The 22019-nt window shown below is 44.4% G+C and overlaps 1 protein-coding gene across 2 annotated transcripts in view; it reads right to left on the reverse strand.

Moving 5' to 3' along the window:
• Positions 1-3364: 3364 nt before the first annotated feature.
• The window catches only part of SHISA6 (shisa family member 6), a 317465-nt gene continuing 298810 nt past the window's right edge, over positions 3365-22019 (reverse strand). The window contains exons 4-6 of one of the 2 annotated variants that reach the window (XM_004483146.3): positions 15544-15600; positions 11381-11533; positions 3365-9674 (exon numbers count right to left, since the gene is read on the reverse strand). In XM_004483146.3, the coding sequence (XP_004483203.2) occupies positions 9124-9674; positions 11381-11533; positions 15544-15600 (761 nt within the window). In that variant the 3' untranslated portion in view covers positions 3365-9123. The remainder of the gene's footprint in view (positions 9675-11380; positions 11534-15543; positions 15601-22019) is intronic. The other variant, XM_058283469.1, reaches the window with a different exon arrangement.

Genomic DNA, 22019 nt, shown 5'->3' on the forward strand with positions numbered 1-22019 from the left:
CAGGGTGAAGTTTACCTACTCAGAGAAGTTGGTGAAGTCAGTGGGTTTCATCTGAACCATCAGGCCTTAGTCAGCAACACTTAAAACAACATTGGGGCGACTTTTTCCAGTAAAATAAACAGGAAAAAAACAACAACAACAGAAGAATATCTTATTGCCTGTATTTTGGAAAATGTAAAGACATGCTTCTATAGAGTTTCTCTACAGATAGAATTTACTGAGTGCTTACTATGTGCTGGACACAGTTCTCAGCATTATATAAAACAAGTTCGTCTTCAACAGCCCTATGAGAGGGGTGTTACTTGTATATTCAATTTATAAATTGTTAAAGGTTATAGAATTTCATAACTAGGGGAAAAGAATAAGGCAGAATGATGTGCTTCTCAAACTTTAATGTGCATAGAATCATCTAGGGAACTTGTTGAAATGCAAATTCCAGGGCCCAACCTCCAGAAATTCTGATTCAGTGGGATGGAGATTGAGAATTTGCTTTGGAATAAGCTCCCAGGTGCTATTGATGTTGCTACTTTCTGGACCAGCACTGGATTAGATGACAGTTTTTAGTTTTCTCCAAGTCTAAAATGAGGACCTATATAGGAACAAAACTCCTTATGTAGCAGAGAAGTTCTTCCCCATGAGTGCTGGGATGAAGCAGCAGGAGTAGCTCTTAAAATGGTCTAAGAAAGAATCATTAAGGTACATACAGTTGGGACAGAGATCACTAGTCTTAGCAGTCTACTTTTCAACACATCTCCAGAACTTGGCCTTGGGGTTGAGATTGAGGCTGGAGGTAAAACATCTCATCTTCCTCTGGTCCTGTAATACCCATTTGAGCTCTGCTTCTGAGAGCAAACTCAGTAAAATTATGAACTCTTGAGAACTTTCTGTGCAAATGCATTCTTTGGGATTTGATGATTCGATTTGGGGAATCAAAAAAATTAAGTCATACAAAAGAGGCAGTTTTCTGAGAACCTTGTTCTTTCTACTCTTCAATACCTTTGCTTCCTCTGTGTCCCATCTTGGTGACACAAGGATAGATATGTAAATATGGTGGCAACTGGGAATATGCTATTTCATAAGTAGTGGCCCCTGCCATGGGTTTTCTCCTTCATCCCTCTCATTCTCCACTCCTACTCTATTCTTCTGCCATAGCCAGTACCATCTGAGTTCACCGACTTCCTGAAAATACTTGACTAAGTCACAGAAGTGGAAACTAAAGAAGCTGAGAAAGATTTTAGAGATGGTCCAGTCTAACCCATTCTTTTTTTTTTTTTTTTTAATGAGAAAATGGAGATCTGAGGAGGAGAAATAACTTTTCCCAGACCTTACAGCAAAGTGCTGACAGAGCCAGAACAATGAACTAGATCTCCCAGTCCAATGCTCTTTAACTGCATCCTAGCCTCATGGGATGGGGAAGCTGAAATGGACAGGTCTCAGGTAGACACAAAAACTCCTTCAGCTACTTAGAAACTCATATATCATTGTCTTGTTTTGCCAAAAATTAAGTGATTAAATATAGGAAGGATCTTAGAGTCTGTCTAATACCCTGACTTTTATGGAGTAAACCAAAGGCCAAGATGCCATTGGCCAAGATATCCATGACTTAAAGTTTACTGATTTCTTCTTCTGGGACATTCAAGGCACTCATCTCCTAACCTATATGCCCAACTCTTTCTGTTTTTCCCACTCCCAGCATATATTCAGCCAAACGGATGGTACCCTCTGCCTTCTTCTTAGAACCTTGAAGGAAAATCTATCTCACTCTTCCCTAGAGGTTATGTGCTTCCTTTTCCTACTCAGTCAGAGAAGAGAATAAAGAAAATCAGCATCCAAGTGACACTGGAAGTAAAAAGTTGTGTGAGACTCCTGGAATCTCAGGGCTTCTACCATGAGTTTTCTTTGACCTTGACTGTTAATGATGGTATATTAAAACTTCATCTATTCAGATCTCACCAATTTGGAATTATTGACAATTGTGACAGGCACTAAATAGAGGTTTAACTTTGAGAATCAAAGATAATTTGAATTAATAGTTCGAGTTAATGAGCCTTAATGGGGGGATATTTAGTCTATTTAAGAGAAGAATCTTTTAAAGTATTTTAGAAGGACATTTAAATTATGTGCATAACTCTCCGACCTATACCTCATTACCCTTTTTATATTACATATTATTTTTACCTGTTCAATAAGGACAGTCCCCTGAGAGTTTCTATTAGGGAACACGTTGTTCGTCAAATTTAGTTATTATTTGTATGTGTAGGAACTGTAATTAAATCACTTCTTTTTAAAAAATCCTCCAATTCAGTATTTTGTTTTCCTTTGATTTCCCTTCCAGTAATGAATATAGATTATTGAAGCTTTCCTATCCTTGCAGTGTATGTGTGCATGTGTGATCTTGTTATGAGTTGCCATGGGTTAGACACACTATGACTTAGAATTAATTGCCAAAAAAAACCCACACAACTGTGGTTGTTATAGTAAACAAATACACTTTGGAATATGTGTGTATCGTTGTCTTAGGTAATGAATGCTGTTGACAGGAGAGAATGCATCCAATGAGAAAGGGCTTTAGTTACAAGAGACTTAGGGAGTCGATAAGCGTGTATGACTGCAGATTCTTGGAATGATGGAAGTGCTGAGGTTGGCCAAAAACCATGTCCTGTTTGACAATACTTCATTTGCTGAACCAGAGCTGACCAGTATCTAGGCTATTGCAAAAATGCAGAAACACAGAACAACAGATGACCTTTGCAGCAAAAGTGAACGTGTGCTAGTGCAAACAATATAAAAATAGATCAATCCAGAGAAAGAGGGTATTGAGCAAGACTCCAAATCTAAATCAGTTTTCATGGTGCAAATTGATTCTCTGGTTTAATGGCCTAGATATGTAACCACCTGTTTTCTAAGCACCCATGGTAACTCTAAGGACTAATTCTAAAACCAAACTAATGCCCATGAATAATAGTACCAGTATATGAATGTATGTACAAAGTAATAGCTTCTAATTCTGCTTTGAATTGGTATACCTTTTCCATAGGTGCTTGTCCTAAGCTATCTTCCTACATTCCCTTTGTTCCCCAGTGTAAAAACAGTTACTAAGATTTAATTGACATACTATATAATTCACCCATTGTATATACAGTTAGATGATTTTTACTCAATTTCATACTGTTGTGCAACTGTCACATCAATCCAGTTTAAAAACACTCCCATCACCCCTAAAAGTTCCCTCCTACCCATTTGCAGTCAATTCCTGCTTCCACCCCCAATTCTCACTGATCTTCATTCTCTTTTGATTTTTAATTGCCTTTGGTTTTGACACAGTGTTTGTAAAAGTAAGCACATAGCTATTTTAAGAGACAAGTTATGTTGAAACAGCTTTATTTTTTAATCCATAAATATCTGTTACTGACAAAAGTGGAAAAATCCTTAAGACTAAATCTTACTAAAGTGATAACTGTTTACAGTACATATAGAATGTGCTTTGACAGGTAAGTAGAACAATGAGATCTGTACAGAAGAAGCAGTTGCGAGAGCACTGCTCATCATGAAGCTTACTTGTGAGTAATGGAGAAACTGTGCAAAGGTACAGATAGAAAGGTACTTTTCATCAGTACTACCATATAATAAACATGGGATCCATAAATTGGGCTAATGCATAAAAATGTTCATTAATCCCCCTTAGGAAAACTAAAAATATTACAGTAAGAATTGCTTTTTATTAGAGAATTTCAAGAATTCTTTACTACAAAATGTCTAGTTGAGTTATAGAACTAGAGGAATATTTGCCACTACAAAGCAAATGAATGAGTCCTCTAATGGAGTGGCATCCAAGGGTCACCGCAGGGGTGGACAGCAAAGGGGAGCAGGGATCTTTTCCCTTGGGAGGAAGGAGATTAAGGAAACACGTAACATCGTGTCCCTGACTGATGGAAAGTTGATGTCTTTGCTGATTTACACGATGGGTTTCATGACACTGACTTGGACCCTCAATTCTTGCTTTCCAAGCCTTCACCGGGAGGATGGTAGAGTATCATGAGGAGAGGCTAGAAAGGTCCTAGGATGGCTCACCCTCTAGCAGCTTGGGTAGTGGCAACCCCTCCTTCTCTAATTGGAACAGAGCTGTGGTGTCCAGGCTTGATCTTCAGGATGTGTTCCAGAGTGAAATATAATAACATCCATAGAGCCATTGCCACGTGTACTCCTATGGGACTAAGAATGCATGTCCAAGCTGCCCTCAAATACAGAATTCATGCCTCTGCAGACAAACCTCTGGACCTTTTTTCCTCCAGCCTATTCCCTCTCTGAAATGGAAACCATCTCCCTCCAGCTATAGGGACAACATCAAAAATGAAAAATCCAAACATGCTAATCCTTAGCGACACAGACACTCAGATTGATTTAGGCTTGTCTATTAGGAGAGGGCTTCCAATGAAACACGGTTGGTGCCCTGTTGGATGGTAAGGTCCTTAAACCTTCAGGTGTGACATCATCCCTGGGTGGCAGAGACCGTCAGGCCCAGCTCAGGCTCTGGTGGGGAGTCTGGTGGCTGTCTAGGCCATCTGAGGACCTCTCACTGGGACAGGTGAACTGGGATAGGTGCAGCTCAGTTTGGAGGACTGGGGTAGGGATAGGATGCTAACAGGGGGACGAGAGCCCTAGAATATAAGAGCTGGATGAAACTTCAGAGCTCATGTGGTCAAAGCCCCTTGTTTTACAGATGGGGAAACTGAGGCACGGAACGGAAACATGACCCACCCTAGGTCACACAACAAGGTAGAGACAAAGCCAGGACTGGAAGCTGTGTCTCCAGAGTCCCAACCCTGTGATTTCTTCTCCTAGAGTGTGCTGCCTTCCCAAGTCAAATATTGAGCCCAGGAAGACATATCTTTTGTACTGAATCTGTCATTAAAATGCTGCATTTATAAAAAATAACATTTGAACCCTGAAAAATATTTCATTAAAACACAACGCACTTCCTTGAAAATACTCCAGAGCAAAGTTTCCCAGGTTTGGAGAGGATGGCAGGGGAATGACTGCAGGTGTGAGGTGACACATCAACATTTCCCAGGGCAGGTGATTTCAGGGGTCCAGATGATTGACAGCCCTTCCATATCATCTTGGGATAAGCCCCCAGTGGCCTGTGGAATGAATCTGAGGGGGGTGGGTGGGTAGAGAGGCTGGCAGCAGACAAGGTATCTCTGAAGAAAACGGATGTGATGTTTAGTGGCAGGGATATCGATAGCTTCCCCACACTTGGAAAGTCATGACACACACGAGCAGGAAAAGCATAATTGAGTGGAGCAGTGGCTGTGAGCCTCCTGGGATGTGAGTCTGGCCAGAGCAGGAGACTCTGGAAAGTGGCAGGCTGGGTCAGGAGCGTCTAAGAACATGCTGGCTGCTGCAGCCAAAGCTGATATTCTGGCAGTGACACCTCTAAGACAACTCATCTCTCTTCCCTCCCAAAGATCTAAGGGTTGGAACGCCCTTAGCTACATGCCTGTGGGTATCACTGGGCAGGGCCAGGAGGTGAAGGACAAATGAATGAGGCCAAGAAAGCATGTGAAGAATGTCTGATTCCTCAGTTGTCCTCATCATTTGCAGACCAGGAGATTATAACAGGACCAGGGACAAAAAAGGAAGACCGGAGGAAGGCCAAAGGAGGCAGAGAGGTTTCTGGGAGAGGAGGAGGTAAGGAAGAGGGCAGGTGAGAGAAAGGAGGAAGTGAACTGGCATAGAAGTTCTGAGGTTGGGACAGAAGCCTGGGGATGACAGAATGGAAAGAGGGCAGGAGAAATTTGAACTGGGACAAGAGTTGGAACATTGTCTCGTGGACAGACCTGGGGAGCCCTGAGGGCAGGAGCCTAATTAGGGGGTTAAGGAATTGTTGGCAACGCCTTTGCAACTCATCAACATTTGAAGCCAAGAATAAACTAGAGGAAGCAAGACAAGAAAGGGAGAAGGACCTGAAGGGTTGTGGAGATCAAAGGCCAAGTAGATCAGGAAGAACTTTCAGGACCAGAGAAGGATGGAAGGGGAGAACCTGTGCAGATCCAAGCGCATTCCCACTGGAGCAGTGGAGACCCACACAGAGAACAAAGGAGCAGGGGGAGAATCTGAGCTTTGGGCTCCTTTTACTGGGGTGGGGTTGGGTCTTTCACTGTTGAGAAGGGGGTCCCTTCCATGTGTGGTAGTGTCCACCATCCTGCTTGGGCTAGAAGTCATGACACCTGAGTCCCAACCCCACAACATCCTCTTTTGTGCTACATGAACCTGTCTGGTAATGTGGCTTTGCTTGTTCCATAAATTTGGACAGGATGATTGAATAAATGTGATCCCTGTGTCCCAGTTAAGAGACTGTTTTCTGGATTTTGAAATGAGGGACTGAATTGGAACAAATAGGTAGACTTTTCTCTCACCCTTTCCTTTTCCTTCTCTGGCTCCCCCCTTTCCTTCCTCCGTCCCTCCCTTCTTCTCTCCCTACCTTTCTCCCATTCTTTCTTCTCTCTCTCTGTTCCTTCCTTTCTACCTACCTTCATTCTTTCCTCCTTCCTTCCTCCCCTTTTTCCTCCCTTCCCTCCCTCCCTCCTTCCCTTCCTTCCAGACCCAAGGATGAAGCAGATGAAATAATTTAAAAGGAGTGGCAGTTAAAGTATAATTCTCTGATCTGACCGAAACCAGAGGTTTTAAGCCAGATAATGGTAAGGCTGGGATTAGAAATGGTACAGAATCAACCTATCAGACAACCCCTGAGACAGACACTTTGTCAGGGCTGAGGAAAGCTCCTGGGGGAAAAAAGCATCACCTTAGGGCTAGAGAATTTTGTTCCACTGATGCTTCTTGCAGAAGATCAGGTTTCTGGTTTGGTCAAGTAGGTGTGTGTTGATGCCTGCAGGAGGGGATTCTTATACCTATCCTTCCCCTCCTTCAAGAGGAATGGCCTAGGGGCTTGATTAGAGAGCTCTGGGCTGCAAGAAACAAGCCTTTCTTTCTGGGAATGACCAACTGGTCTAATTAGATTGATTTTCTCCTGCCCAAACCTTGCCTTCTGAACAAACTCCCATAAACCTGTGGGGTCCTGCCCTTCAGAAGGTTTATGTGTTTGTGGGGAGCTGGCAGAAGCAGAGAGTGGTCCTTCTGTGTCAGCAATACCTCCCCAGTGGGGAGCCTGAGGACTGTGTTTATAAGCCCCAACCCTTTTCCCCTCATTATTTATGTAGTGGTTTTTTGCTTACTATGGGAGGTGAATCTTAGCAGGGAGGAGATAAGAGCTTTGGAATTCTTGAGATAAATTAAAGGAGTCTGTTGATTGATTCCTCTGTGGTTTATGGACTTGGTTACATTGAAAACTCCCAAGGCTGCCACTGAGGAACTCTCCCACCACCCTTTTTCTTGAAAGGGCCATTCACACAGATCTGGGGGGATCTAAAAACATCCCAGTTTAAGGGCATCGTTTTTTCGGAGTCTGACACTGGTGATAGTCCCCCACCTTTCTAAATATCACACCTTTCCTCAATAGTCTGGAGCTGATTGCCTCTAGCCCCAGCCCAGTCTCAAGCTGCAGCAGGAAGGCACCCTTGCCCTGAGCTGGGGGATCCCCTTCTGTCCCCTCCAGCCTCTGCTTGGGGGCGTAGATGATCTTCTGCTCCCAGGCAGCTCTCCAGGAGGCCTGCCCACTCCCCTAGGTTGCAGGCAGAGATGAGGGTCTGATGGGCTGGCGGTGGTGCCCTCCACAGGTGAGAACGCAATTGTGTCTGATGCCCAAGAGCCCCTGCAGGTGAGGGATGGATGTGGATGTGGTGGGGAGTTGCCAGGTGGACCCCCGGACCAATGGCCTCAGGTATCCTTATTTGCTTTTGCGAATGGGTCTTTGTCAATTTGATCCAGAAGAAGCCCTCATCTGAAGCTGCAGCCAAGAGAGCAATGGAACTGCAGGAGGATGGGGAGGTGGGGGAAGGGGAAATGGGTCAAAGAGAGAGTTCTAAATGAAGAAGGGAGAAGGAACCAGGCGGGGGGTGCAGTGATGGAATGAAATAGTGGGCAGGGTGCAGGACCACTGCCACCGGTCCTCCTTGTATGGGAGCTGAGCAGCCGGTCTCTAGAAACCTCTACCTCCATCATGCCTGACGTGGGTGGTGGGAGGCAGGCAGGAGCCCTACGTGCAGGAATGGACTGCTCCTGGGACCCAGGTCATCACAGTGGCCCTCCTCATCCTGGGCTCTCTGGCCTCGGGCAGAGCAGGGGCGGACAAGGCAGGTCTGACTGGCAGGTAAGGGTTCAGACCCAGAGGCCTGGGGAAAGTATGGATGCAGTCAGGTTGCCGGGAGGGGCACCCCCAATACCGCTGCACCCCTTCAAGCTAAAGTTCCCAGAGAACTCAGTGAGGAGAACATCTCGGCCTATGGAAGAGCCAGCTGGGACCAGCAGGATGCCCCGCAACAAGGAGGCAGCCGAAGGAGGGACCCTGCCTAGCTCCATCCCCCCAGGCCTTGGGGAGGGGCAAGGGGCCCGGCTGGGACCTGCGGGGGTCAGCGAAGGAAAGGCCAGCCAGCGGGGCCCAGAGAGTTCCAGCAGGCAGAAGAGAATCGCAATTGTGCTTATGGACACGGCAGCGCCCTGGCTCTGAGAGAGCGCACAGGCAGTTTTTTTGTTTTTTGTTTTTAGGCACTAGAAGATTTCTGTGATGCGGTTCTAGGTAAATGAATGAGACCGAGTAGCCTATTCGGTCAGCCCACTGACTGCCCCCACTGGCCCATGCGGAACCAGGCAGCTTCAGACCCCGGTCAGGCGAGGGTCTCCTGGCTGACAGAACCTGCAGCTGAGTCCCCAGGAAGGGGCGAGGGGGCCAGGGTGGGGGGAATGGCAGGGAGTTGGCAAAGGTGGAGGGAGGCAACACGGGGGCCCAGCCCCCCTCCTCACTTGTCCTTGGCCATTCTGGAAGAGTGAGAGAGGTGCGCTAGCTCCTACGGCCATCTGGGCAGGGCTCCCCCCGTATGGCTTTCTGGGCAAAGGCAGCCCACCCCCTACCTTCCGGCGGAGGGGACCAGGGAGGAGAGAAGTGTGAAGGCTAGAAGCTCTGCTCCAGGCCCCCCGTGACCCTTGCCCTCCGGCCCAGCGGCCGCGTCACACCGTCACTTCGGTCTTGCTGGCCGAGTAGCAGGTGTGGTGGCCGGGAATGTAATGCAGCTGCTCCACGGTGTTGTGGCGGCGGGAGGCGAAGGCCTGGCGCTTGGCGGCCGTCTGGCTCTGGCCCAGGGTGGCGTAGGAGTTACTGGAGGCACTGGGATGGGAGTGCATCTTGGTCATGCGGTAGCGGTCCAGCACGGGCGTGGACACAAAGACGTCCGTGTGCGAGATGGCCCGCGACAGCGCCTGCTCGGGGAAGGCCGTCCGCTCCGGGGACAGCAGCGGGTCCTGCGAGTGCAGGCGCTCGGTGGAGAGCAGCTGCTCGTCCGACAGGATGCGGTCGTAGGGCAAGCCGAACTCGTCCGGCAGGCCCCGCTCCGGGGACAGGACCCTGTCCTGGGACATGGCCCGGATGGGCCGGCGCGGTCGTTCCCGCGGCAGCGGCTTCTGCTGGGACATCTGGATGACGTTGAGGGGGAGGGTACCGCGGGCGGCCAGGTCCGGCAGGTGTCGCCTCCTCATGTAATACTCATCCGCCTCCTTGTCCGCTGCAGGGGGAGAGAGAGAATGCAGCTGGGGGACACCTGCAGCTACGGCTGAGGTCCCCCTGCACCCCACCTGCTCTAAATGGTTCTTACAATCACAGACCTTCAGAGTCTTCAGAGATCATATAGTCAAGCCCTTTACTTTATGGACAGCAAGGCCCAAAGAGGTGAAGGCAGTGCTTCTGCAGCTGTAATGTGCACAGGAATCCCTGAGGTCTTGTTAAATAGACTCTGATTCAGTTGGGTCTGGGGGAAGACAGGGCTGAGAGTCTGCTCCTAGGTCATGCTGATGCCACTTGAGAAGCATAAGGGGTGCCCAGTGAGTGGTGGCAGAATTGATGGCAAGCCCAGACACCAGCCCCTGGCCCCCAACTTGGGCTCCAGTGGTGCTTCTATCCCACACTGCAGTACTGGGACAAAATGGCACAGTGCTGGGACAAAAAGCAGCCAGCAGCTTCCAAATGAGGAAGAGCCCAGCTTCATGCTGGAGTAAGTCAGATGCTCCCAGTAGGAGGCACTTGTGATACTGTTTAGCTGGTAACTTAGGAACCTAGTAACACCTTCTCTGGAGTAACAGCCAATGTGGAGAAGCCAACACATGGGCATTGCGCCCACATGCAAGCCCAAAACAGCCTTCACGCACTCTGCCTGAGCCCACATGAGCAAGCAGGCGCCTCATTCAGATGCTCACCCTCCTGCCCGTCCAGTAGGTCCTCCCAAGATCACACTGTCCACTGCACACTTGAAGTTACTCAGGACACACACAGGCCTGTATTACCCCACATTTCAGGAATGGGGCTTCCTACAGACAATGTTTTGGATTTCCTCAGCATGGAAATGCTTACTGCTCCTCGATTTGCACAGAGGGGCCACTTGGTGGGGAAAGCTAGCCTCCCTCCTCCTGCCATCTGTACTTCATGCTCCTGGAGCACATGACAAATTTCTGGGCTTATCAGGGATCTCCACCTCCAGCCATAGAAACTCAGCATCTCGCCATGGAGGTGGCTGATGTGAACCCATGGGCTGAACTTTCATCAGGGTAATTTACCTTGCAAATGCTCAGCCCTGGGACTCCATATTCAGTTGGGTGGTCATCAAAAGAATCTCATGGGAAAACGGAGGCAGAGGGTTTAAGGGTCAGAAAGCCAAGAGGGAAGAGCTTTTCCTCCTCACACCTTGACATTCTAGTTTCTTTAACTCAGCAATGCCCAGAGACTCTCCAGCCTCCAACGGCAGATCTGGGACAATTGGATGGACAGGCCCCGACTGATGAAGATGGGGTATGTGCATAGGAGGTGGGGAGTCTCAGATCCTTAAGAGGGTATTGGCAGGGTTAGGGAGGGAGCTGGCTAATGGGTCCTTGGTTGTTCACTAAGTGCACTGCCAGATCCCTGAAAGTTAGCCTTCTGTCAAGATAGAGAGCAAGAAAGGCCCACGGTTTGAAGTTAGACTGGTGTGTGCATTGAAGTGCTGCCTGAGATGGGAATGTGGATCTGAGGATTTCACGGCCTTTATTCTCTCTTTGGGAAGAATGGACTCAGATATTTAAAAAAACAAAATCACAAACAAGGGGCCTGCTGTTTCTCCTCTCGTACATTTCCCTCTTTGTTCTTGGGCTTCTCCCTCTGGCATATGGCAAGAGAGTGAGACCCTGGAGGATGTCCAGGAAGCTCCCAAGGCAGACCCCACCCCAGGGTAGCGCCACTTACTTAGCCTCTTCAGTGATGAATACTTGCTAGGGTTGGTCTTTACTGCAGATTCGTAGGATGGGGGCAGGTGAGCCAGGTTCTGGAAGGAGCGGGAGAAGGAGAGGTCGTAGGGCTCAGTGGCTGATGTCAGAATGTTGTTCATCCGGGGCTTCTCTACAAGAAATGGAGGGGTGCAATTGCGTTAGGGAGGACACAGGCTGCAGCAAGTGGAGGGAAAGTTCCAGCTGCTGCCTCCATTCTGCCTCACCCCTGCCTCAACTCTCCATTCTGCTTTCCCACCTGCTGTGCTAGGACACAGATGGTGCTGGTGACTCAGTTTCCCTCATGCTCAGTTCCTGCTGTCAGTGGGCCTGGGGCTAGGTGCTGTTGTCACTGGCCTTGATAACTGTTTGCCATTCCTTAATGGTCAGACTTGACTCTGAGACAAAGTCACCAATAGGCTGCCTGATGAAAATTTAAGCCCAACGGTGCTGAAGGCGGATCTTACAATCATCACTTTCGGTGTCAAAGCTCTGTCCCTTCCCTAATAGCTGCAGGCAAACCTAGCTCTCAGACTCAGAAAAATCCACATTTGAAGGAGCTGGAGTAACTTGTTTAGGCTACATACCCATAGGAAAACTGGGTATAGAACTGAGCTCCACCCAGCACTCAAGTCTGTGATGTCCTTCAACCTCTGTTTGGCCCCTCTCACCCTGAACGCCTCCAATCCCTGCACCTGACAAACCACTGTGGGCCTTACAGCCATTTTCTCTTACTTTAACTCCTTTCCCCTAAAGCCACCTTAACCACCTCTGAGCTGCTGGAGGAAGGAAGGAGGCATAAATGCTTAGCATACTCATCCCCCTTTTCCCCCTCCTTCCTCTGAAATAGAGCCTTGAGGTTCCAAAATCTGAAGAGCAAGAAAGATGTCAGACCTAGGAAAAAGAATGGGGGTTATGAATGATGGAAAGGGTGAAAAGGAAATGAAGTGAATGACTATTAGGGCACAATGCAAGGCGACCTGGGATGGACTCTGGGGGCCAGTTTATGAATCACATGGGGAGGGGGAGGTGATGTAGGCCTGGGTAAGGCAGTGGCAGTGAAGATGGGGCCACAGGAAGAAACGGAGAAGCAGGAAAGGATCAAGCGTGCCTTGATGACTGGCTGGATTGAGGTGGCACAATAAAAGGCAACTGGAAAATACAATAAAACAAACAAACAAACAAACAAATAAATAAATATTTTTAAAAGGCAACTGGGGTTGCTGGGGAAAACAGTGGTACCATTCCTAGAAATGAGGTAGTTGGGTGACTATAGTCTGGCCTCATCTCTCCATTACCCTTGGTTGGGAACACCTCAAGGTCAAATAAGTACCATAAAAAGACAGACTAACTTTGGACAAATGTGTAGAGGATCATGACTCCCCATGTTCCTTGGCAATCGTCATGCTAAACCATGGCCGGCAGGAGTGCTGTGAAACATGGGGCAGAGGGAAGTCCTCCTATGCAATGTCTAAGGGCAGCCCTAAGCAGAGGGTACTCCTGGCTTCTGTATCCCCTCTTGCCTGCACTGCCACTCCCAGCCCTGGAGTTTGAGCCAGGGGAGCCCAGCCAATGAGCTGGTGTTCACGCCAGCTCTGTACATATGTGCGGGGGTGGGGGGATGCTCTATATCCCCGAGAGATCAGAACATGCTGTACAGAAAGAAGCCTCCCTGGCATGGATTGGGACAGATGCCAGGAAGTGGAGTGGGCAGAAACCTGGGAGCAATGCTCCCCAGGGCTGAGTAATGGCCACTAATCCCTTAGCTCTTGTTCTTCACTTTTGGCCGTGCTGGGGGAGTAAGAATTTCCCTCTGCCTATTGGCATCATATGCTACCAAAGGCTTTACTCAGTAGCTCATCCATTTCCAAATACATTTCTGGATACTCTTATCTTCCATGGTTCTCAAAGACATGATTTTGAGCCAAGGCCAGCTCTTCCTTGCCTTCTGTTTCCACCATGCCTGCTTCTGCCTCCTTGGTCATCCTTTACCTCCAATTGTACTGTCCTCCTTTACTCTTCCTCTTTCTAAATTCTCCCTTTGTTCAAGGCTCTTTGCTATGACAATGTCACATTTTCTTCCAGCTATCAACAGTCTCTGCTCTTTGAATGCCTGTTACTCTTCTAGTCAGTACCAACCAGTCTAGTAGCTAAGTGATCTGTAATAACTTGATTTAGGTTGGTTTCTTGATCTCCAAAGATTATAATCTCATTTCACCAGAGATCTTGCTTTCCAGTTTTTCTGATACCTTCATAGTGTTTGACCCAAAATATGGATCCAATTATTACCTTTTGGTTAATTGCCCAGGCATGGCCCTGTCTCCTCTCTTTATAGCTGCTCTGCCAGTTTCTGGGGAAAATGTAACTTTGCAAAGAATAATTCTGCTCCCACTAGGCTGCGAGCTGCTCATCTATCCCAGCTCCTTGCACAGGGGCTGGCACGTAGAAGGCACTCAACAGATGTTAAACTGATCTGCCCATGTGGAAGAGAGAAGACAGGCAGAGAAGGGAGGAAGAATGGCTCCTCCTTGTATTCAGGAAGCTGTACTTGTCTTAGCTTCCTCTGGGGGAAATCAGCTCAGTAATTGTCCTTTCAGAACATTACTGAGCAAATGGGAGCTCTCCTCACTTGCCTCTTCTGGCTCCCCTTCCTGCTGCTGCTGCCTCACCATGGGCATCCCCCAGGCTGCCTGCCTCTCTGCCTTCTGCTTTTCTCTTTCAACATTCTTGAACAGATTGTCTCCACTCGCATAGCTTCTTTTACTGCCTCCAAAACTGCAACTTACATCTTCAGCTCTAACTTCTCTCCAGACTTCCTTTCTGCACTTCTAGCTGCCTGTCAAATGATTTTTCTTCTATATACTGTGGTCATATCAAAGTCTAGATGTCTAGACCCAACTCCTCATCTACAGCTCCATCCCCCGGACTCACTGGCTGTTTTTCTGATTCCTTAGATTGTGCTAATAAAAACCTCCATTCTTCTGATCAATCTTGGCTCAAGACATTTTAGCCATAATTGGTTCACGACAGGCATATTCAGTTATTAACTCACCAGGTATACTTAGCTACTAAGTTTTCCTAATTCTTTCTTCTAAACATTTCATTTCTGAACCCTCTTTTCCCACTGTCAACACCACCATTGGGGCGTCAACCTTTTTAACTGAACTCTCCAATTTTTCCACAGTTACAAATTTTTCTAGACCTCAAAATCTGAAAAATGTTCTTAAACTGTTGCTTTAATAAGATTTCCTCCAGTAGCATAGCATTGGAAGGGCATATCAAAAATAGTCCACCCCATCTCCTAATTACAGTGTCCTTCCATCTCAATGCTGAGGCACTGGCAGAACATATTCATCAACATGGTGGTGATGGGTCTCTCTACCCATGGGTGTAGAATTTATCTTTGTTTTTGGTTTGTCCTTCAGTAAAATCTCATGATGTTTTCACTCTTTCACAGCACAGGGAGGGGTGTGACTGATAGTTCACATTTACATGACTGTCTCATGCTCTATCAAGTTTTGGACAGGTACCAAAAGAGAGATTTTTTTCTCTGAGTTTCCAAATGATAAATTGTGGTCTGGTGGAGGATGTTATAACCCAAGAGAGAAAGATGGTTTCGTTACCTTTTGCCCCTATGCTAACACTCGACTGCTCTATAGCTTTCAGTGGGCTTCCCCTGCCAGGAGGCTAAAACCTGAACCCCACGGTTGGTTTGGAGGTTTATTCAATCTTGATTAGTTTGGAGAGGACAGGTAGAGTTTACCCATTCTCCTGTCATTCCTAAATGATACCACAAGTAGCGCTGGACAAAGGAGAGTTCCACATACCTTGCCATGGACACATGGAACTTATTGCTGCAAGAAGTGATCTAGAAAGGGTATAGCCACTTCAGTTTCATGGGAGATGATCACTCTGATCAGAGACAGAATCACCAAGGGAACAATGGTCTCAAAATGAGAGTGGAACATTGTGGCCCCAGGGAGCGGGGTGAGGTGGAGAGGAGAGGTGCACATGGATCCGAACAGCCCCCTTAGCTTCAGTGATTTGGTGACCATGTGTTTCATGCCCTGCTGGTCACCAGTGGTTGGAATGGAGCCACCTGGAATGAGGATGGAATGTGGAGTGCTCTAAATCATCTCTCACCATGTGTAGGGGTCTGGGTAGCACTGCTTAAAATCGGATGGTTATACTGATGATCACCTGGAAGTCATAGAAAAGAAATTTTTAAAGAAGGGTGGAAGCATTCCACTGTCTGTCCAATGCAACAGCACTTCTCTTGACCACTGATGTGCTTCTCTGAGTCAAATGAAGCACTTTTTATAAAAGTCCAGGCCCTTTGACGCCCTGGAAAAGTGAATGGCAAGGGACAGTGTGTTAGACTCAAAGAACCTTACTGTTTCTATCTCTCTTCTCCTGCATCAGGGCTTCTTCTGTCACCATGGTGACTCACTCACATCCTTGAATTCATATAACCAGCCATAGAGGCTTTGTGGGGCATAGAGAAGAAGGATGGAGATGGATGGGTATTTGGCAAGTATGCATACATGGGGCGGGGAACTGGGTTAGGGAAGTGGATCATCAGGAGAGACTTTTTTTTTCTCTCTCTCTTTTTTACCTCCCTTGTTTAGGATGTGATTAGCCAGGACTTAAGGTGCTTACATCCTATAGGACTTTAGTTTGTTCTCAGGGCTTGATACACAGGTATCTAGGTGCATCCTGAGATGTGGCAAGCTGATATGAAATGTCCACTGCCATGGATCAGGGGTCTTGAGTTCTAGGCACAGTTCTGCCTCTAAATGACAAAGCCTGACATTTAAAAAGCATTTCCTTTTATTAAAGGACCCACAAAAATAATATAGCTGCCAAAACCCAGCATTGAAGATGTTACAAGGGCTTCTAAAATGGTTTGGGATGACAGAATAAAGATTTGGCTTAATCCCAAAGTACAATTAAACACTGTATTACTGTTTCAGTTAGCTTTGTATTCTTACTTTTCACTGATGCATATATCTGATTCCAACTAAAGCAAGAGAGAGAAGCACATGAGGTCTTTCCTTTAGTTTATCTAAACCATACGTTACAGGTTCATCATCCTACCCAGGCTAGGATATCTGCTTCTACTTTCTTACTGCCTTTTTATTGAAACCATCTTCCCCACCCTTGCACTGTACTCTCTGGTTACTCATTGTCTTTTCCTCCTCTATTGTCAAAATACCGGTGTCCCATAAGGCTTACGGATCATCATGAAATGTTCAGCTGTACTATCTTCTTGCCAAAATCAGCTCCCAAAGCCACACCTCCATCTAGCCTAAGGTTCATCAGGTCTGTAGGATTAGATTTTTTCAGCTGCCTGTGGATATCTGTCCTTCCCAAATGATTAATCCCAAAGTGAACTTTTCATTTTATATTCCAATATTCAGGCTTCTGTCAATGGTACAAATATTCCACATGTTTGGAACATCAAACTTCAGTCATCGTCCCTTCATTCTCCATATCCAGTGAGCCCCAAAGTCCTGTTGATTCTTTGAAATGTCTCTCAAATGTTTATCTTCATCTCTGTTCCTATAGCCATCTCCTAAATCCATACCCAAATATACCTTTTGCCCTCATTTCTTTAAGAACCTCATAGGCCTACCATCTCTGGCCATTCCCCAGACAGTTCATTCTGTGTACTTCTACTGGAAAAATTTTCCAAGCCAGTGGAATCATCACATTATTCTCTTGGTTAAGACCAGGCTCTTTAAATAGTCAAGCATCTTATCCGATAAGGGTATTGGGTTAAGCGGTAGACCAGAAGTTCTCACGTGGGGATACTCTCATTTCCCAAAGCATTCCATTAAGTTATATCCAAGATAGAAGCTATTTGCCAAAGGCTGAATCACTTCTACACTGAATCTGAAGAGAGAATCCAGAAACAGAGTTAAAGGATAAATTTTTCCTGCTTGTCCTCCAGAGTAAAGACAAAAAACGGTTTCATTGTTTATTTTATAAATTTATTTTTATTTTTAAAAGCAATATGGCAACATTACAGAGGCAAATCCAAGAAATAGGAGAACCCAAGTTAAATGATGGAGAGTGGGGGAGTTAGAAACATTTCTTCCTTTTCAGAGTCCAGGTGCCACCAAAAAACAGGGATAATTCAGATTCAGTTAATTTCTGGTATCTAATTGTGCTCCAGGCCCTGTGCCATATATATAAAAAGCTAATTATCGTAATGATCTTCATTTGAAAGGGGAATGGAGTAGAATGAATATGTACTATTGGTCCACTATTTTCCAGTCACTGTATAAAATTATAAATATCTTATTTGAGAGAGATTGTTTTATAGATGAGGTCACAAACAGAACAGGTGTCTTGAATTTGTATATTTTGTATACAAATGCAGTGTTTTTGTTTGAATCTCACTTAAAAATGTTTTGCTAACTTGATTTTTCCTGTGTGGGGTTAAAGGAGCACATTTCAAATTAAGTTTAATGATAAAAATTAAAACTGCCCTGAAATAACCATTGTGGCATTTTGTTGCATTTCCTTAAGTTCCCTTCCCCCATAAATGACTATGCACATGTGTTTCCACACACACACACACACGCACTTAAATAATATTGCAATAAATAATCTTGTGTATGGTGCCTTTTTGCAAAGTGAGAATCAGAAAAACAGAGAGAAATACGGTGGTTTGATCCTTGAACTTGTGAAAAAACGAAAAATGTATAAGGTTAGTCATTGCAGCATTTTTATTGTAGCAAAGGAAACAACTCAAATGTCCATATGTATATGCACACATACACACCCAGATAAATATGTATAGTTTCCCCCTATGTAAGCATGCTATACATAGTATTTTTAATATTTTTATAGTTAATGAACATATCTTGAACATTTTTAATGTTGCAAGATATTCTTTGAAATACTTAAATGGTTTCACAACAGTCCTTTGTATAATTTAAGCACAATATACTGAATATAATATATTTAACAATTTCCCTAATATTGGGCATTTTATTGTTAAAAAGTTTAAAAATATCACACCAAACAACCTTAAACATAAATCTAATTTCCATAGACTGATAAAATACCTAAAAGCAACATTTATAGATTGAGAATATACAATACCAGTTGCTTGTCGATGTGATGAATTAGATTGGCAGATTTTTTCACACTGAATCATTCCAATGTATTTCTGGAAAATACCTTATCTGACTGGTGTCTTATAGTTTTAGTACAGAACTGGATCCTATTTTCTTATATTTCATTTAATTTTTATATATTCATAAATAAAGTTTGTAATTGTCTTTTTGCGTGTGTTAACACTGTCAGGTTTTTGTATCAAGATAATGATTTTGCAAAGTCAAATGAGAAGCATTCCATCTTTCCATATGCCCTGAAACTATTAATGTAGTATATGAAATATCTTTTCTTTGGAGGTGTGAAGGAATGGAACCATGAAAACACCTGGTGTCTTTTTGGGAGTCCTGCTTGCTTTCTGCTGGGGAGCTTGGCTTGTGTTATTTCATTGACTGCACAGCAACTCTCCAAGTTATGTATTGTTTTCATCAATAATTTAGAGAAGAGGAAACATAGGTTTAAAGAGGTTAAATAATTTGCCCAAGGTTACATAGCTAGGAAGAGAAGGTGGCATGCCAAAGCCAGGCATCCTTTCTCATACTTTGACATTTTGCTTGCATATTGATTCATTCACGTTTTCTAATTCTAAGTTTCTAATTTCTAATTCTAAGTTTCTAATTTCTATTTTTCTTTTTAAAAAATCCACTGGAAATGTTCAACTTTATTAGATTGAAACTATATATCATATTCCCTCAAAATGAAAAACAGCTTCTTCATTCTCATTCTGAATTGTGTGTGTTAATGTTTTCTAGATTAGATATTTACTCATGTTATTCTTTTTCAAAGAATCATCTCTTCTACATATCAGCTCTGATATTTTTTGTCTTCAAATTTATTATTTTATGCTTTAGGACTTTTAAAATTCCTGCTTCCTGATTTTCTTTGTTTTGTTTTGCAATTTCTTGGCTCAGATCTTTAGTACATTTATTGTCACACCTTTGTTATTAATATAAGATTTTTAGGCTATGAATTTGTCTCTGGCATCATCCCATGAGCATCAGCATGCAATATTATCCTTGCTATGTTCTCCTTGATCTGTAATTGCAGCCATGCTTTCCTCTTTGACCCATGATGGGTTTAGTAGAGAGTTGCTAAATTTCTAAGTTTTGGGTTTGTTGGTTTGAACTTCTGCCATTCATTTTCTATTTTATTGTACTGTGGTCAAAGAACAGGGCCTATATATTTTCTGCTTTTTGGAATTTATTGATATTTCCTTTGTGGGCCAATGTATGACCAATTTTTGTAAATGTTTCATGAATATTTGGGAAAAAATGGTATATTCTCTTTTTTGTAGACTACAAAATTGACATATACCTATTAAATCAGACATGTCAAATACATTATTCAGTTCCTCTCTATCCTATTTCATTTTATGCCTTCCTAATCTGTCAAACATTGAGGGAGATATGTTAAGGTCTCTCACTACTGTTCAGTTCCCATGGACTTCTCTTTGTATTAGTTACAGAATTGGTTTTATATACTTCATACCTACATTATTCAGCACAAAAAGGCTCTTGATGGTTGTTATGTCTTCTTTGTGACTTTTACCCTCCATCAAAATTACATAACTCTCTCTGTCCTATTTAATGCCTTTTTTTTTCTTTTGCCTTTAAGTCCTCTTGATCTGATATTTATATTGCCAACCCAGCTTTTCCTTTTGTTTGCATTTGTCTGATAAACTTTGCCTATCCTTTTGGATCTAACCTTTCTGTGTCATGTTGTTTTAAGCTTGTCTCTTGATGAAAGCATCCTTTTTTTTTTTTTTAATCCACCTTATAAGTTTTGGTACTCTCAGGGTTGTCTTGCTAGCTAGATATGATTCCTTCTTCTCAAAACTTTCCTCCCTTATAATGGAGTACCCTCCCTTACCTGTAGTTGTACATTGTCACCCTCTTTCCCTTCACAGAGCACAAGCTCTAGGTCATGGCTGATTTAACCAGGTGTGAATACCTGACTTAAATTGAGCCAGTGGAAGTGCCTTCCCCAGAAATTAGAAATTCTTTTCAGAAAGAGAGTTGGTCTCTGTGTAGCTAAACCCATAACATGGGGCCTGGGTAGCCTTGGACATTTATGTGGATTTGGAAAGGCAGGAAGTCTGCCTTTAGAGAGGGTGGCGCATTGTATTTTCTGAAAATGGCCAACATTATGGTTCTCTGACTGTGATAGAGAGTATGTCTCCCCTCTCCGCGAAACTGGAGGGCCTCTGTGGCTGCCTTAATGAATATAATGTGGCAGAAGTAACAAGGCAGGATTTCTAAGGCTAGGTCACAGAAGGGGGCATTGGCTTCCACCTTGCTCTCTCTCTCGGCACACTCATCCTCAGAAGCCAGCCACCACGTAAGGAAGTCCAGCCACATGAAAGGCTACATACAAATGTTCTGACTGACAGCCCCAACTGAGATCTCAGTCAGCAGCCACCATGAACTGCCAGAGAGGCAAGTGGCAGGACTTGGAGGATCCCAGCCCCTAGCCTGCTGGCGGCTCCAGCTGAAACGAGTTGGATAGAGACCAGCTCTCCCTGCTGAGCCCTGCCCCAGGTGCAGATTGCTGAGCAAAAACAAATGTTGTCTTTATTATACAATTTTTAAAAATTAAACTTTTTCTGGAGATCACTGTAGATTCCCAGGTAGTCACAGGAAGTAATAAAGACATCCCATGAATCACTGACCCAAGGTTAACATCTTACAAAATAGTACCCTATCACAACCAAGATGCTGGCATTGATACAGCTGTAAAGAACAGTTCCATCACCCTGATGTTCTATCATGTTCTTTCATACCCACACCCACGTCCTTTTTGCTCCCACCCCTTCTTTATCCCCCAGCAAGCACCAGTCACGTCTTCATTTCCGTAACTTTGTCATTTCAAGGATGTTATATAAATAGAATCATGCAATGTATAAACTTTGTGGTTGGCTTTTTTCATTAAGTATGCCTCTCTGACGATTCTTCTGGGTTGTTGGATGTATCACTAGTTCATTCTTTTTAATTGCTGAGTAGTATTCTGTGGTGTGTATATACCAGAGTTCGGTTAACCATTCACCTTTGAAGGACATCTGGGTTGTACCTAGTTTTTGGTCATTACAAAGGCAGTTGCTTGTTTCTGTGTCAATGTAAGTCTCCATTTATCTAGAATAAATGCCAAGGAGAGCAATTGCTGAATTGTATGATAGTTGCATGTTTAGTTTTTTAAGAAACTGCCAAATTTTTTTCAGAGAGGCTGTACCATTTTATATTCTTTCCAGCAATGTATGAGTAATTCAGTTATTCCTCATCCTCACCATCATTTGGTATTATCACTATTGTTTAGTTCAGCAATCCCTGATAGGTGTTTAGTGATATATTATTGTGATTCTAATTAGCATTTCCCTAATGGATAATGACATTGAATATCTTTTTTTATGTGTTTATTTTAGAGTGACAATTCTTCAGCGAAATTTATTTTCATTTCTTTTGCCCTTTTTAGATTGTTTGCTTTTTTCCTGTTGAGTTTTG

Source organism: Dasypus novemcinctus, chromosome 21 (genome assembly GCF_030445035.2).
Source record: "Dasypus novemcinctus isolate mDasNov1 chromosome 21, mDasNov1.1.hap2, whole genome shotgun sequence".
Taxonomy (NCBI): Eukaryota; Metazoa; Chordata; class Mammalia; order Cingulata; family Dasypodidae; genus Dasypus; species Dasypus novemcinctus.